Raw genomic sequence first — 15,209 nt, 5'->3', positions numbered from 1 at the left:
CAGGAATCTGATGTTCAGTAGTTGTCGATTGTTGATGTGGTTCATAAGTGTTTCTCGTTTTTTATATAATTTAGACCGTTGGTTTTCCCGTTTGAATGGTTTTACACTAGTAATTTTTGGGGCCCTTTATAGCTTGCTATGCGGTGTGATCCAAGGCTCTGTGTTGAAGACCCTACTTTGACCTATAATGGTTTACTTTTATAAATTGTGACTAGGATGGAGAGTTGTCTCATTGGCACTCATACCACATCTTCTAATACCTATATAGATAGGTTTTGATATGACCTAATTTGAGTTTGAGTTATACCCCTTGGCCGTCATTTTGGGCGGGTAAATGGTTGACTTTGTTATTTGACTTACCAAATTGCAACACACGGTACAAACAAGTCTTAGAAAAGATTCATACTGATAGTGGCGATAAATCAAAGCAAGGCTTAAAGAAATCATTGTTCAGAAAACATCTTTTTCTAATGTTTAGTTTAAAAATTTTAATATGGCTGATTTATGAAGGAATTTGTGCACATAGACCTCCAACATGGTCAAGAGGGAAGTAACTCTTGTTCAAATACTGTCAATCAAAACCTATATATTGCATTTATTTTTTTCAAATGGCAATCCTACATTTGTACATGTACAATTTTATTTGCCCTACCTGATTGCTGTGGTGACTCTGGTGATACAGATTTCCACAACACTTTGATCATTATCATTCTGTAGATAGTCTGTACAATCCAGAATCTTACTTATGGCTTCTAACACAGGAATGAGGTCATCTTTGATTTCATCATCAGCAAGTGAAAACAATTCACCAGCCTTTGACAAGTCCCTCTTTTGTAAAACTTGTGCAAATAATTCATTCATGGCTATCTATAACTTCTACATACTGTAAATATATATTACAAAAATTATTAATATGTCTAAAGATATATATAAGTGCCTTTGCTATTTTAAATTTTGAGCATACCAAATTCCTTGCAATTTATGTGAAAGGACAGGCAAAGGATAAGACCAGACAAGTACAATTTTCATGAAATATGTTCCAACAAAGAATTGTTAGGACCTTAACTCCATGAAAATAATATAAAAATAAGGAGATGTGGTATGATTGCCAATGAGACAACTATCCACCAAAGTTCAAATGAAGAGGATGTAAGCAATTTTAGGCAACCATACCGCCTTCAACAATGAGAAAAACCCATACTATATGGACGGCTGTAAAAGACCCTGACATGAAAAATATGAAACAATTCAATAGAGAAAACTAACGACCTAATTTATAACAATATAATTTACGAAAAACAAATATGACAGACATGAACCAATGAGAACCACTGAACTTCAGGCTCCAGACTTGGGAAAAGTATGTAATCCAAAAAGGTACATTGTTCTACCAACTTGAATTGTAACTCACCATTGTACACTTTAAAATACACAATCACCTCAATACATCTACATTCAGCATAACTAAAATTAAGCAAATACAAGTTAGAACTGTCCTTACAGTTAGGAAGATAAGAACCTCATCAAATGACAGAAATTTTCTCACTTCCAAATCTAAGTCAGCATTTTTTAAGTGTAATAAAATATAATAACATGAAGTGATACATGTACTTTTAAGTGTAGATTCTAGATAGTTTGAATTGTAATAATACATTATCGAAATTGGTCGTGTATTGCCCACGGTCTTTTACTCCTAAATCAAAATTGCCAGACAGGGGTGCAGTTTATAGCTATAGAGTATTATAAGCAGAAAATAAGAGAAAACCTTGATATCTCAGTGTTTGTTTACGTTCCGCCTTGTTTGTTCTTCAAACTGTACATGTACGTAGATTGCACACCTGTTTCTTTCAAATACTCTAATAATTTACCTAATCAATATTTATATACAATTTTAATTTAAAATTCAACATTTACTGATACATGTAAATATCAAAATTAAATGTTTTATTACTAATTTCTTGTTTCTTTTCCTAGCATTGCATTACTTGTGTAAACTTGTTCAATTCCATTCCTCTATCAAAGGAGAGTAACGGATTCACCTGAGAATTGCAGATTGAGCTTTGCCTAACAATGTATTAACCACAAAACATAATCAGTTATTTGTTCAGATTTGGTGTTTCATACTGCTGCATGTGTTTCAAACATAAATGTGATAAATAAATAAAACAGTATTTCACGAAAGGACGACAATGTTTAACTTTCAAAGTTGTATTCTTTTTGCAATATCTTTTAAGGAATTTCCACAAACTCTTAACTGCTTGTGATTTACAAGCTCTCTTTCTTTTTCATGTGAATGACAAACAACTTTTCCAACTGTTTTTAATTCTGATATTGGCTTTATATTCAAAGACTTGTGAAGAATTCTCAAAACATTAACACATTTTTTCAACTTCCACTTGATGATAGAAAATGTTTTTCTTGAAAATACCACAGACGACTTGAAATTACCAGAGTTACACAAGACATTTACAACATGTGACAAAGATTTTTCTGGAATTCCTGAATTTCCTGCAGCGAAAACAACTGTGCAAATTATATACCAATACTTTGTCCTCTTTCACAGGTAAAACCTGCTTCTGATAACATGAAAAAGTAGTCAAATTCGCTACACAATCTGATAACATGAAAAAGTAGTCAAATTCGCTACACAATTATATTGCACAAGCTGTTTAAGACCATAATTGATTTTGATGAAACATGTGCTATAGCGAAATTCTAATCTGTTCTACTATATTCCTTTATTTAGTTTATTAGGCTTGCTTTGAGTAAATTAGAAACAAGTTCACAAATTAATGCTTGAAAACAGTGTTCTTGTCATCATTCATCAGTCCCTGATAATAGCGGGAGGGGGGAATTCTTCAAAACCACTAACATACATGTACATGGACACATTTTATAATACTATTTGCAAGCTCACGGGCAATTCCTGTGTAAACTCCCACTGCCTGAATTGTCATGAACTATTTGAAGACTAAACATTACTTGAACCTGCATATATTTACCTGAAATATTAATCTACATTAGGAAGTACAATACACTGATAAAATCGAGGTCTAAAATGACAATTTAGGATAGCATTGCTGACAAGACAACTTCCTGTAAACAAAGAAACTAAACGCAAGTCGAAGCCGTGGTAATATGTAATTCCGCATATCGGAAACGAAAACGAAAGTAGGAAACACAGAAGTTCAGATCAACTGGAAAGCAAGTCGCATCATGGCAGTCACTTTCATATCAAGTTTGTATTATTTTTACTTTTTCAGTTATGATGTTAAAATTAAACAGTAGAATTAAAAAAAATTGTATTTATTTTACCAAACAGACCATTTCAAGATTAATATATAGGTCAAATAGAGAAAGTGATTTTCAGGAAGTCTTTCAGATTTTTTTAATGTATGGAACGTCACCATTAGTGAAAAATCAATGTGAAAGTCACTTTTTTTAAGCAAGTTTAGAGGAAGTTGTTCATATATATTCTTCGAAATAGAATATTCAATTGGATTAAACTAACTCACCTGACCTTTGTTCTTTGAAACAAAAGTGAAACACTTAATTGTGTCTAAAAATAAGCCATTGACATTGTATATCATTGGAAATTTCCAAAAGACACAGACATCTCTTGATCCAGTTAGACATGCAGGTACTCTTTTGCTAAACTGATTAACTGACATATAATGAAGCTAAATGTGTCAAATACCTTTTTTGAAACAACAGAACATTGCATTATAATACAGCTATTTATGTTTTATATTGTTATGATTAAGGGGTGAAGCTCATAACATACTTTTAAATATGCTGGATTTCCCCCTATTATTTTATGCTACTAGCTGTTATAAAAAAATAAATCATTAGGGTTTCTTTAGTGTCTTACTTTAAAATCACAGAACTTTAATTCAAAAGTTTTCAAAGTAGCATGCATAATGGAGGCTCAGTTGCACATCAAACTGCTAGTCCAAATAATTATGACTTCAAGAGGCTATTTTGGAATTAATAGACCTGCCAGACATATTTTCTAACTTTGAACTTATTTCCCTAGAAATTATTTTTCTTCTTAAACTTGTCCATTACCAAGGAATAAAAGTCCTGGGTTTGGGAGCCACTTAAAGCTGCCAATGGGTCAATGATAGAGCCCTTGTATGGCAATTAGGTTATCAAATTTCCCAGGGGATCATTACTAAAGACCTTAGTTAATTTGATTTGATTTTTTTAACAAGAAAAATGTATATTTTGTTTTTCAAATATTAGCCATTATTAATAAGTTTTAATAAGGTTTTAATTAGTTCTGAAATTAAAGTTAGATGTAAAAAATATTTATGTCATGGAACAACTGCTAGCAGCTTCTTGAGAAGCTAGCATTATTAGTTCTAATATTGAAGTTAATATGTAAAATTCTAAGAATTGTTATATTTCAGTATAGTTAAAGATATTTAGCACTAGCTTAAGAAATAATTTACTTGATAAATAATTAATATAAATCTTCACAATTTTAGATAAGTGTAAAGCAAATTAGTATGTCCCATGGACACATTCCCCATTTATTTGTAATTTTTTCCCACCAACTTTCAATGACTTTTTTCCTTCATTTTCTCAAATTACTTTTTTTTACTCCCTATATCCCACATCCCACATCCTACAAGTTTCAGGGTTTAAACATTTTTGTTACAGCTCACTAGCCTAGCAGGATTTTTAACCGGATTTTCGAAGGAAATATCGGTTATAAAAATGGTTATATACGGCGGGCAGCTGGGCGGCTCTGGCGGCTGCCAAACATAGTCCGCACAATAACATGAAAACGCTTAAACAAATTTTTTTCAAATTTAATTATGTTGTTTCATGGGACTTAATGAAGGTCTCTATTAATTTTCAAGATTTTAGTATATCTCCTTTGTGAGTTATTGCCATTTTTAATATCCAAAAGTAGAATTTTAAAATATTTTACTGTTGTTATCTTTTTATGATTTGTCTTATCTCAGAATAAAAATTGGAGTGACAGATTTATTTGAAAATTATCTAAGTGGTAATGATTATAAGCTATATCATTAGACATTTTGAAGATTATTACATTATTAATTATGTTAGAGTACTATGTTAAACAACCATAGTTCTGTTCAATTAGATATTATAAATATTTCAGCATATGATAATGATTTATTTTCATTATTAATTAGATCTTTGAAATATTTTAGCATATGATAATCATTGGAGTGACAGATTTATTTGAAAATTTACTGTTTTCTGATTGAAATATAGGGGAAGTCCATTGGGGTAACCCCTACCCCCCTTTTTTTTGATTACTTGTAAACGGTCAAGATTCCCACCCAGAAACCATACATATTCTTGTATGGGACAATATATCAAATCAAATGAAATATAGGGGAAGTCCACGGGGGTAAACCCTACCCCCTCCTTTTGAAAACTTGTAAACGGTTGAGATCCCTACCCCTAAACCATATATGTACTTGTATGGGACAATAAATTAAAGAAAATTAAATTTAGGGGAAGTCCCCTGGGGTAACCCCTACTCTCCTTTTTTTGAAAACTTGTAAATGGTCAAGATCCCCACGGCGAAACCATATATATTCTTGTATGTTACAATAAAACAAATGAAATGAAATAAAAGGTGAGTTCCTTGGGGTCATTCCCACCTTCTTCCTGTTTAAGAACTTGTAAATGGTTGAGATCCCCGCCCCTAAACCATATATATCCTTGTATGGGACAAAAAAACAAATCATATGAAATAAAGGGCAGGTCCCCTGGGAAAATTAATCAGTTTGTGTGTGTTATATTTGAACATAAATTAAATATATATAGGGTTCTTTAAGTGCTGAATCTAAACTTGTTTTTAATTATATAAAAATCTATTTTTATTATGAGATAAAGTTTTTGACATTGATAGATAAGTTGCAGATCTGTATTATTTTTTGACACATGAAAGAAACAATATTAGCAACTATTAATTAAATTTGATTATAATATGGAAATAGATATAACATCATATCTGATTTTAATGAAGTGTTTTGCTTGTTTTTTACTGGTGTATGGAAATAAGTTTGAGTTATTTGTTTTGAAAAGTGATGTGTTTAATTGATAGATATAAAATCATATCTAATTTTAGAGATTTATGAGTGGTTAAGTCATATCTAATTTTAGAGAATTATTTTGGTGTTTTGTTACTGGTTCATGGAAATAAATTTGAGTTATTGGCGAAATATCATTGGTAAATTGTTTGAAATTTTTTTGGTAGGCTGTGTGTCTGTATGTCTGTCTGTCTGTCTCTCTGTCTGTTTGTCCTTCAGTTTGGCAAATCAGTTTGCCACACTTTTATGCCTGTGCTGTAGTTGAGGGGCATTAAGTTTTACACTTGTCTGTCTGTAAGTACGTATGCTGTATGTCCCAAAATTGGTTTTCGTTCTCTATGGGACAATAAAACAAATCAAATGAAATATAGGGGAAGTCCATTGGGGTAAATACCACCCCCTTTTTTTTGATAACTTGAAAACAGTCAAGATCCCAACCCTGAAACCATATATATTCTTCTATGTGACAACAAAACAAATCAAATTAAATAAAAGGCAAGTCCCCTGGGGTCACCCCCACCCCCTCCTGTTTGAGAACTTGTAAACAGTCGAGATCCTCACCCCTAAACCATATATATTCTTGTACGGGACAATAACACAAATCAGATGAAATATAGGGGAAGTCCATGGGTCACCCCCACCCCCTATCTTTTTGAAAACTTGTAAACTGTCAAGATCCCCACCCCGAAACCATATATATTGTTGTATGGGACAATAAAACAAATCTAATGAAATAAAAGGCGAGTCCCCTGGGGTCACCCCACCCCATCCTGTTTAAGAACTTGTAAACCGTTGAGATCCCCACCCCTAAACCATATATATTCTTGAATCGGACAATAAAACAAATCAAATGATATATAGGGGGAGTCCCCTGGGGTCACCCCCACCCCCTGTTTTTTGGAAAACTTGTAAACGGTCAAAATCTCCACCCTGACACCATTTATATTCTTGTATGGGACAATAAAACAAATCAAATGAAATACAAGGCGAGTCCCCTGGGGTCACCCCCACCGGGCCCACATCCTCCTGTTAAAGAACTTGTAAACAGTCAAGATCCCAACCCCTAAACCATATATATTCTTGTATGGGACAATAAAACAAATCAAATGAAATAAGAGGTGAGTCCCCTGGGGTCACCCCCATCCCCTCCTGTTTGAGAACTTGTAAACGGTCGAGATCCCCACCCCTAAACCATATATATTCTTGTACGGGACAATAACACAAATCAAATGAAATATAGGGGAAGTCCATGGGGGTCACCCCCACCCCCCTTCTTTTTGATAACTTGTAAATGGTCTAGATCCCCTCCCCTAAACCATATATATTCTTGAATGGGACAATAAAACAAATCAAATAAAATATAGGGGAAGTCCATTGGGGTAACCCCCACCCCCTTTTGCTTGAGAAATTGTAAACGGTTGATATCCCCTCCCCTAAACCATATATATTCTTGTATGGGACAATTAAACAAATCAAATAAAATTTAGGGGAAGTCCACAAGGGTAAACCCTACCCCCTTCTTTTTGAAAGCTTGTAAACGGTAGAGATCCCCACCCCTAAACCATATATAATCTTTTATGGGACAATAACACAAATCAAATGAAATATAGGGGAAGTCCATGGGGGTCACCCCCACCCCCTTTCTTTTTGAAAACTTGTAAACAGTCAAGATCCACACCCTGAAACTATATATATTCTTGTATGGGACAATAAAACAAATCAAATCAAAAATAAAAGGCAAGTCCCCTGGGCTCATCCCCACCCCTCCTGTTTGAGAACTTGTAAACGGTCGAGATCCCCACCCCTAAACCATATATATTCTTGTATGCAATAAAACAAATCAAATGAAATATAGGGGAAGTCCATAGGGGTCACCCCCACCCCCCTTCTTTTTGGTAACTTGTAAACGGTCTAGATCCCCTCCCCTAAACCATATATATTCTTGAATGGGACAATAAAACAAATCAAATGAAATATAGGGGAAGTCCATTGAGGTAACCCCCACCCCCTTCTGCTTGAGAAATTGTAAACGGTTGAGATCCCCTCCCCTAAACCATATATATTCTTGTATGGGACAATTAAACAAATCAAATGAAATTTAGGGGAAGTCCATTGGGGTAACCCCCACCCCCTTCTGCTTGAGAAATTGTAAACGGTTGAGATCCCCTTCCCTAAACCATATATATTCTTGTATGGTACAATTAAACAAATCAAATGAAATTTAGGGGAAGTCCACAAGGGTAAACCCCACCCCCTTCTTTTTGAAAACTTGTAAACGGTTGAGATCCCCACCCCTAAACCATATATATTCTTGAATGGGACAATAAAACAAATCAAATGAAATATAGGGGAAGTTCATTGAGGTAACCCCCACCCCCCTCTGCTTGAGAAATTGTAAACGGTTGAGTTCCCTCCCCTAAACCATATATATTCTTGTATGGGACAATTAAACAAATCAAATGAAATTTAGGGGAAGTCCATTGAGGTAACCCCCACCCCCTTCTGCTTGAGAAATTGTAAACGGTTGAGATCCCCTCCCCTAAACCATATATATTCTTGTATGGGACAATTAAACAAATCAAATGAAATTTAGGGGAAGTCCATTGGGGTAAACCCCACCCCCTTCTTTTTGAAAACTTGTAAACGGTTGAGATCCCCACCCCTAAACCATATATAATCCTTTATGGGACAATAAATCAAATCAAATGAAATAAAAGGTGAGTCCCCTGGGGTAACCACCACCCCCTTTTTTTGGAAAACTTGTAAACAGTCAAGATCCCCACCCTGAAACCATTTTTCTTCTTGTATATTACAATAAAACAAATCAAATGAAATAAAAGTCGAGTCCCCTGGGGTCTTTTTTGTGATTGAGTTATTTTCCTTTGAACAGAAATTGTTAATTATATATATTAAGTTTGATTACACTAAGCCTTTATAGATAATTTTCACCTGTTTATAAGTCCTGTAATCAGTTTACTAAACATATGGTTAATGTCTTATCTTGAGTGACAGATTTATTTGAAAATTTTCTGTTTTCTGAGTGTTGATGATTAAAAGCTATATAGTTCATTATTAGACATTTTGAAGATAATTACAGATAAGTTTTATAGATTTTTAAAAGACATTGTATTAATGATAAATAAATTTTTTAATTTTTTTTCTTTACTTTGGTAAATTGTAAATTGTTTGTTATTCTGTAAAAACTAATTTTCTGAATGCTATATATATTTTTTGGATTAGGTGAACTCCTTTTAAAACTTAGCTTTGATTGTCTATTAATAAACATATATTTAGATTTCTGATTTTTGGCCCAGTTTTCAAGTTGGTCCAAATTAGGGTCCAAAATTAAACTGTGTTTGATTTCAACATAAATTGAATATATATAGGATTCTTTGAAATGCTGAATCTAAACCTGTATTTATTTTCATTATTAGTTAGTTAATACCACATCGAGGTACTAAGGGTCCTAAAGTAAACTTTTGTTTAATCAACAATTGAATTCTTGGGTTCTTTGATATGCTGATTTTAACAATGTTTGAGTGTTAAATCATATCTAATTTAAGAGAACTTAGTCATCACTGGTTGTTGATATATATATGGATAAAATTAAATTGTGTTTCATTTCAAGTTTTCAACTTAAATTAAATATATATAGGGTTCTTTCAAATGCTGAATCTAAACCTGTATATAAGTATTAGATTTTTGGGCCAAGTTTTCAAGTTGGTCCAAATCAGGGTCCAAAATTAAACTTTGTTTGATTCACAAAAATTGAATTTATGTGGTTCCTTGAAATGCTGAATCTTACCATGTATTGAGAGATTTTGGATTGTGAGCTCCTTTATCAAATTGGTCTACATTGTGGTCCAAAGGGTCCTAAATTAAACTTTTGTTTGATTTCATTGAAAAATGAATTTTTGGAGTTCTTTGATATGCTGATTCTGACAATGTACTTAGATTTTGGATATTGGACCATAGTAGGTAATTAAATAAATGTCCAATTTCAAATATTTCAGTTCTTTGACCACATTCATTTTGTGTCACAAACCTATGCTGTGTCAAATATTCAACCACAATCCAAATTCAGATCAGTTTTAAGCTTAAATGAAGTGTCCATACTTGCTCAACTGTTCAGGGTTTGACTTTTGCAGGAAAATCCGGTTTGCTGTCACTCTGACAGCCTCTTGTTCTGTTTGTTGGAATAATTGTTAGCCCAGCAAAATAGACCTGCTAGCCTGAGTATGCTTTACAAGTTCAGTGTTTGCTACTTAATGCAAAGTGGGTGTCAAATATAGTCCCTAGTAACAGACAAAGTTAATGGAGTGCCCTTTCTAAAATATTTAGCAATACTTTGTTGCATGGTTTCTTGCTGTTCGCCATGCAGGTCATATTGATCAATGCATCATACCTCAATTAGTTCAAATTCTAGAGTTATGCCCCTTTACAAATGGAAAAATTTCAAAATTTTTAGTTTCCGTTCTCTAACTTAAGTTTGCCTCAACCAAATGTTATGAAACTTATACACAATGCTTTTTACCGCAAAACACAGATCAAGTTGAATTTTGGTGACGTCACTCTAACTGTTCTAGAGTTATGCCCTTTATAAATGGAAAAATTACAAAATGTTTAGTTTCCGTTCTCTTACTTAAGTTTGCCTCAACCAAATGTATTTGAAACATATAAACAATGCTTATTAAAACAAAACACAGATCAAGTTTGAATTTTGGTGGCGTCACTTTAACCGTTCTAGAGTTATGCCCCTTTATAAATGGAAAAATTGCAAAATTTTTAGTTTCTGTTCTCCAACTTAAGTTTGCCTCAACCAAATGTTATGAAACTTATACACAATGCTTATTACCACAAAATACAGATCAAGATTGAATTTTGGTAGAGTCATTCTAACTGTTCTAGAGTTATGCCCCTTCATAAATGGAAAAAATGCAAAATTTTTAGTTTCCGTTCTCTAACTTAAGTTGCCTCAACCAAATGTTATGATACTTATACATAATGCTTTTTACCGCAAAACACAGATCAAGTTGAATTTTGGTAGCGTCACTTTAATCATCGAGTTATGCCCCTTTATAAATGGAAAAATTACAAAATGTTTAGTTTCCGTTCTGTAACTTAAGTTTCCCCCAACCAAACATTTTGAAACCAATACACAATACTTATTACCTTAAAACTCAGATCAAGTACAAATTTGGGTAGCGCCACTTTTATCGTTCTTGAGTTATGTCCCTTTATAATGTTGTATGCAAGCAGGGGCATCATCTTGTCCCCATGATGGGGACACATTCTCCATTTATTTATTATAAATCAGATTAAACCTAGTATTACTTATTATATGTTGTTATCCATTTTTGTAGATACTTGAATTGACAGATGGAAGATCAAGAACTAACAAAGCTATGGTTGTCTCACAGAGAAAAGTATATTTTGGTCATTAAGGTAATTTAAAAAAAGGCAGTTTCATTATTAGGGTAACAGTTTTTTATATGACCACACAGGCAGATATCCAGTTGAAATTAAAAAAAAAAACAAATGGAACTCTTTATTAAAGAAGATAAAAAAATGATAAATTTTGCATATTTGGAATGTTTATTCATCTGCTCCAATGGCAATTAAAAGTTTAATGCAACTGTATAATTTACAAATTTTGTATGCCGTTGCCATGGCAGAGGGTCATTAAGTTTTACCCTTGTCAGTCTGTATGTCCGTACGTCCCGTAATTGGTTTCCGTTCTCTTACTTTAGTTTGCCTGAACCAAATGTTATGAAACTTATACACAATGCTTATAACCACAAAACACAGATTACGTTTGAATTTTGGCAGCATTTCTTTTACCGTTCTAGAGTTAGGTCCCTTTACAAATGGAAAAATTGCTGAATTTTTCGTTTCTGTTCTCTAACTTAAGTTTGCCTCCACCAGATGTTATGACTCTTATACACAATGCTTATTACTATAAAACACAGATCAAGTTTGAATTTTTGTGGTGTCACTTTTATGTTCTAGAGTTATGCCCCTTTACAAATGGAAAAATTGCTGAATTTCGTTTCTGTTCTCTTACTTAAGTTTGCCTCAACTAAATGTTATGAATCTTATACAAAATGCTTATTACTATGAAACACAGATCAAGTTTCAATTTGGGTGGCGTCACTTTTTCCTTTCTAGAGTTATGCCCCTTTATTATTCATTTCAGTTCTCTTACTTAAATTTGTCTACAACCAAATGTTATGACTCTTATACATAATGCTTATTACCACAAGAACACAGATCAAGTTTGAATTTGGGTGAACTCCCTTTTACCTTTCTAGAGATATGCCCTTTTACATATGGAAAAATTGCTGAATTTTAGTTTCAGTTCTTTAACTTAAGTTAGCCTCAACCAAATATTATGAAATTTATACACAATTCTTATTACCACAAAACTTAGATCAAGTACGAATTTGCAGTTGGTAGCGTCACTTTTATCATTCTTGAATTATGTCCCTTTATAACGTTATATGCAAGCGGGGACATCATCTGTGTCCCATGGACACATTCTCCATTTATTTATTTTATATAATTATTTATACACAAATTATAGTATGGAGCTAAAAGATAAAATGCATCATTTTAATTAAAGTCAAATAATCACTGAACAACTAATTTGGTAGGTGCAAATTATTTTGGAACTTGAAGATGCATATTCATAATTTTGAATAAAAAAAAAATTAGAAAGATAAACAAATGAACTGTTTAAAGCATTAGTTTGCATCCTTGCCCCTTACAACAGTATTTTGTAGAAACTACACAAAAGAGTAATAAACGTTTGGTAAAGAGAACAATACACCGTTTACATTTAGGCCTGTTCACTGAATTGTCCTTAAAACATGTAAAACAAAAACAAATGATATATCATGTTGCTTTGGATTCCATTATTTTTATATTTTATAAGGCTAAAATTTGTATTACTTAAACCAAGTACAGTATATGTGTCAAGTGTAATGCCTTTATAATGAATCTGTCAAATATTTGTAATGTCTAAAAGAAGTTCCCCTGGAAACTTTGTTATAAACAGTGCCATAATATGTGTTTCTGTTGGAACAAATATTCTATACCCTTTATTCTGTTTGGAACAAATACTGTAATATTTGTTACAAGACAGTGGAGATTCAAAACTCTTTGTTAATTGTAAACTTAAATTTCTAAGAGTTCATTTTTTTATATTTTTCAGGACATCCCTCTGAAAGTTACTGATGAAACGCTACGCAATTACATAGAAGTAATTTCCAAAGTGGATGTTGATCATCTTTATTTCCATTTGCCAACAAATGGCGAAAAAGTCCGACAAGTGGCTCTTATGTACCTTAAAGAAAAGATCACAGGTTTGTATTCCTATATTTTAGGGCTTCATCATCAGGTTTTTTTTTGCACAATTTCTGCCATTTTTATGCCATTTGAATTTTTAAAAATATATTCTTATGCAATATAATTTGTAACAATGCATTTGATTGAATGGTGTCTTCCATCAAATCCAAGGTTGACTGAAAGTCAGTCATTATCAACAACATTGTGAATCGTGTTCTATATGTTCTCCACGGATATTTCAAAAATTCAAAAGATTAATTTTGAACCTTTAACTAGCCAGGATATTTCAAATTTAACGTTCTGAAAATTTGACTTGTATTGCATTTGAGCAGGATTAACAGTATCTTTTGAAGTGTAACCACAGTCAATTAGGGATTTGACGGTCACAAAAGCAGTTTTAAATTGTTAATTGGTTATGAACTAAAGATGAATAGTTTTGTAAAGTGATAACAGAAGCATCTTGTAAGACCTTTTTTACCATGGCTTGCTTTCATTAATTTATTTACAGAACTTTAGAGTCTAAATATCATCTTGCTTTGATATTTGAATTTACAAAGGAGTTTTACCTTTTGTTCTTTGTGTGAGTGTCTGAAATAGGATTAAATTGGGCTACTTTAGATTTGTAATGTTTTTGTAAATATAAAAAAATTGATGAGATAGGACCATTTGTCATCCCAGGGCTTACTATACAATATGGGTTTTGCTCGTTGTTGAAGATCAAACAGTGACCTATAGTTGATTACATCCTCGTCCTTTGGCATCTAATGGATAGTTGTCTCATTGGCAATCATACTTTAACTCCTTATTTTTATATAGCAATTATTAGACCTCATATTTCAAATTCTGTAAGTATTAGTTGCATGCTGTAAATTCTGAAATCACATTAATGGATTTCATATTTTTTATATAAACATGTTTAACCCCGCCGCATTTTTGCGTCTGTCCCAAGTCAGGAACCTCTGGCCTTTGTTAGTCTTGTATGTTTTTTTTAATTTTGGTTCATTAATATGTTTCAGAGTTAAGTGTTATGTCCATTTTCACTGAACTAGTATACATTATTGTTTAGGGGCCAGCTGAAGACCGCCTCTGGGTGTGGGATTTTCTCACTGTGTTGAAGACCCATTGGTGGCATATGGCCTGTTTTCTGCTCTTTGGTTGAGTTGTTGTCTCTTTGACAAATTCCCCGTTTCCATTCTCAATTTTATTTCACATTTATATAAAGATAAGATGTGGTATGATTGCTAATGAGACAGCTATCCACCAAATATTCAAATGAAGTGGATGTAAGCAATTATAGGCAACCGTACAGCCTTCAACAATGAGAAAAACCTGTCTGTGATTCAACACTGGTATTGATAGCTATAGATGAACACAATAATTTCTTAATTTACAAAATATATATTCTTAAGAGACGGTATTAGAAAAAGTTAAATGCACTTTTAAAAAACTTTCATTTATATGAAAATAGGTTTTTTATTTATGTAAGATTTCAATATTTTCAGTGTTACTACTAATTATATAAGATATTCTGATTCAACCCGGCTTGTGCTTTGATTATAGAACAATTACTTAGTAACAAAGTTTTAAAGGAGCTATTTTACATTTTTTAATGGCGCTTTTAACTGCCAATGCACCACACTCTTTTCATCATCTTGCAGTAACACTAGCCAATATGTATAGATACCAGGTGAGGGGAGACAGGCCTTTTGGAAACACTTGTTTTTCAACAAAATGAGAAAGGGCTTAATAAATGCCCCTCCAAAATAAAATTCTTTGGATAATTGC

General features: G+C 32.8%; 2 protein-coding genes across 4 annotated transcripts in view; one reads left to right on the top strand and one right to left on the bottom strand.

The window, feature by feature from the left end:
* LOC127720102 (ventricular zone-expressed PH domain-containing protein homolog 1-like) overlaps positions 1 to 3,095 on the bottom strand; it is a 28,423-nt gene extending 25,328 nt beyond the window's left edge. For both annotated transcript variants that reach the window (XM_052226508.1, XM_052226509.1), the window contains exons 1-2: positions 3,003 to 3,095; positions 653 to 883 (exon numbers count right to left, since the gene is read on the bottom strand). In XM_052226508.1, coding sequence (XP_052082468.1) covers positions 653 to 861 — 209 coding nt within the window. In that variant the 5' untranslated portion in view covers positions 862 to 883; positions 3,003 to 3,095. The remainder of the gene's footprint in view (positions 1 to 652; positions 884 to 3,002) is intronic.
* A 65-nt stretch (positions 3,096 to 3,160) lies between these two features.
* LOC127720101 (uncharacterized) overlaps positions 3,161 to 15,209 on the top strand; it is a 55,586-nt gene continuing 43,537 nt past the window's right edge. The window contains exons 1-3 of one of the 2 annotated variants that reach the window (XM_052226505.1): positions 3,161 to 3,238; positions 11,441 to 11,522; positions 13,291 to 13,441. In XM_052226505.1, coding sequence (XP_052082465.1) covers positions 11,457 to 11,522; positions 13,291 to 13,441 — 217 coding nt within the window. In that variant the 5' untranslated portion in view covers positions 3,161 to 3,238; positions 11,441 to 11,456. Of the gene's footprint in view, positions 3,239 to 3,500; positions 3,641 to 11,440; positions 11,523 to 13,290; positions 13,442 to 15,209 lie in introns of those variants that run through there. The other variant, XM_052226507.1, reaches the window with a different exon arrangement.

Source organism: Mytilus californianus, unplaced genomic scaffold, assembly GCF_021869535.1.
Source record: "Mytilus californianus isolate M0D057914Y unplaced genomic scaffold, xbMytCali1.0.p SCAF_11, whole genome shotgun sequence".
Taxonomy (NCBI): domain Eukaryota; kingdom Metazoa; phylum Mollusca; class Bivalvia; order Mytilida; family Mytilidae; genus Mytilus; species Mytilus californianus.
This window is presented reverse-complemented; position numbering and strand designations above follow the sequence as displayed.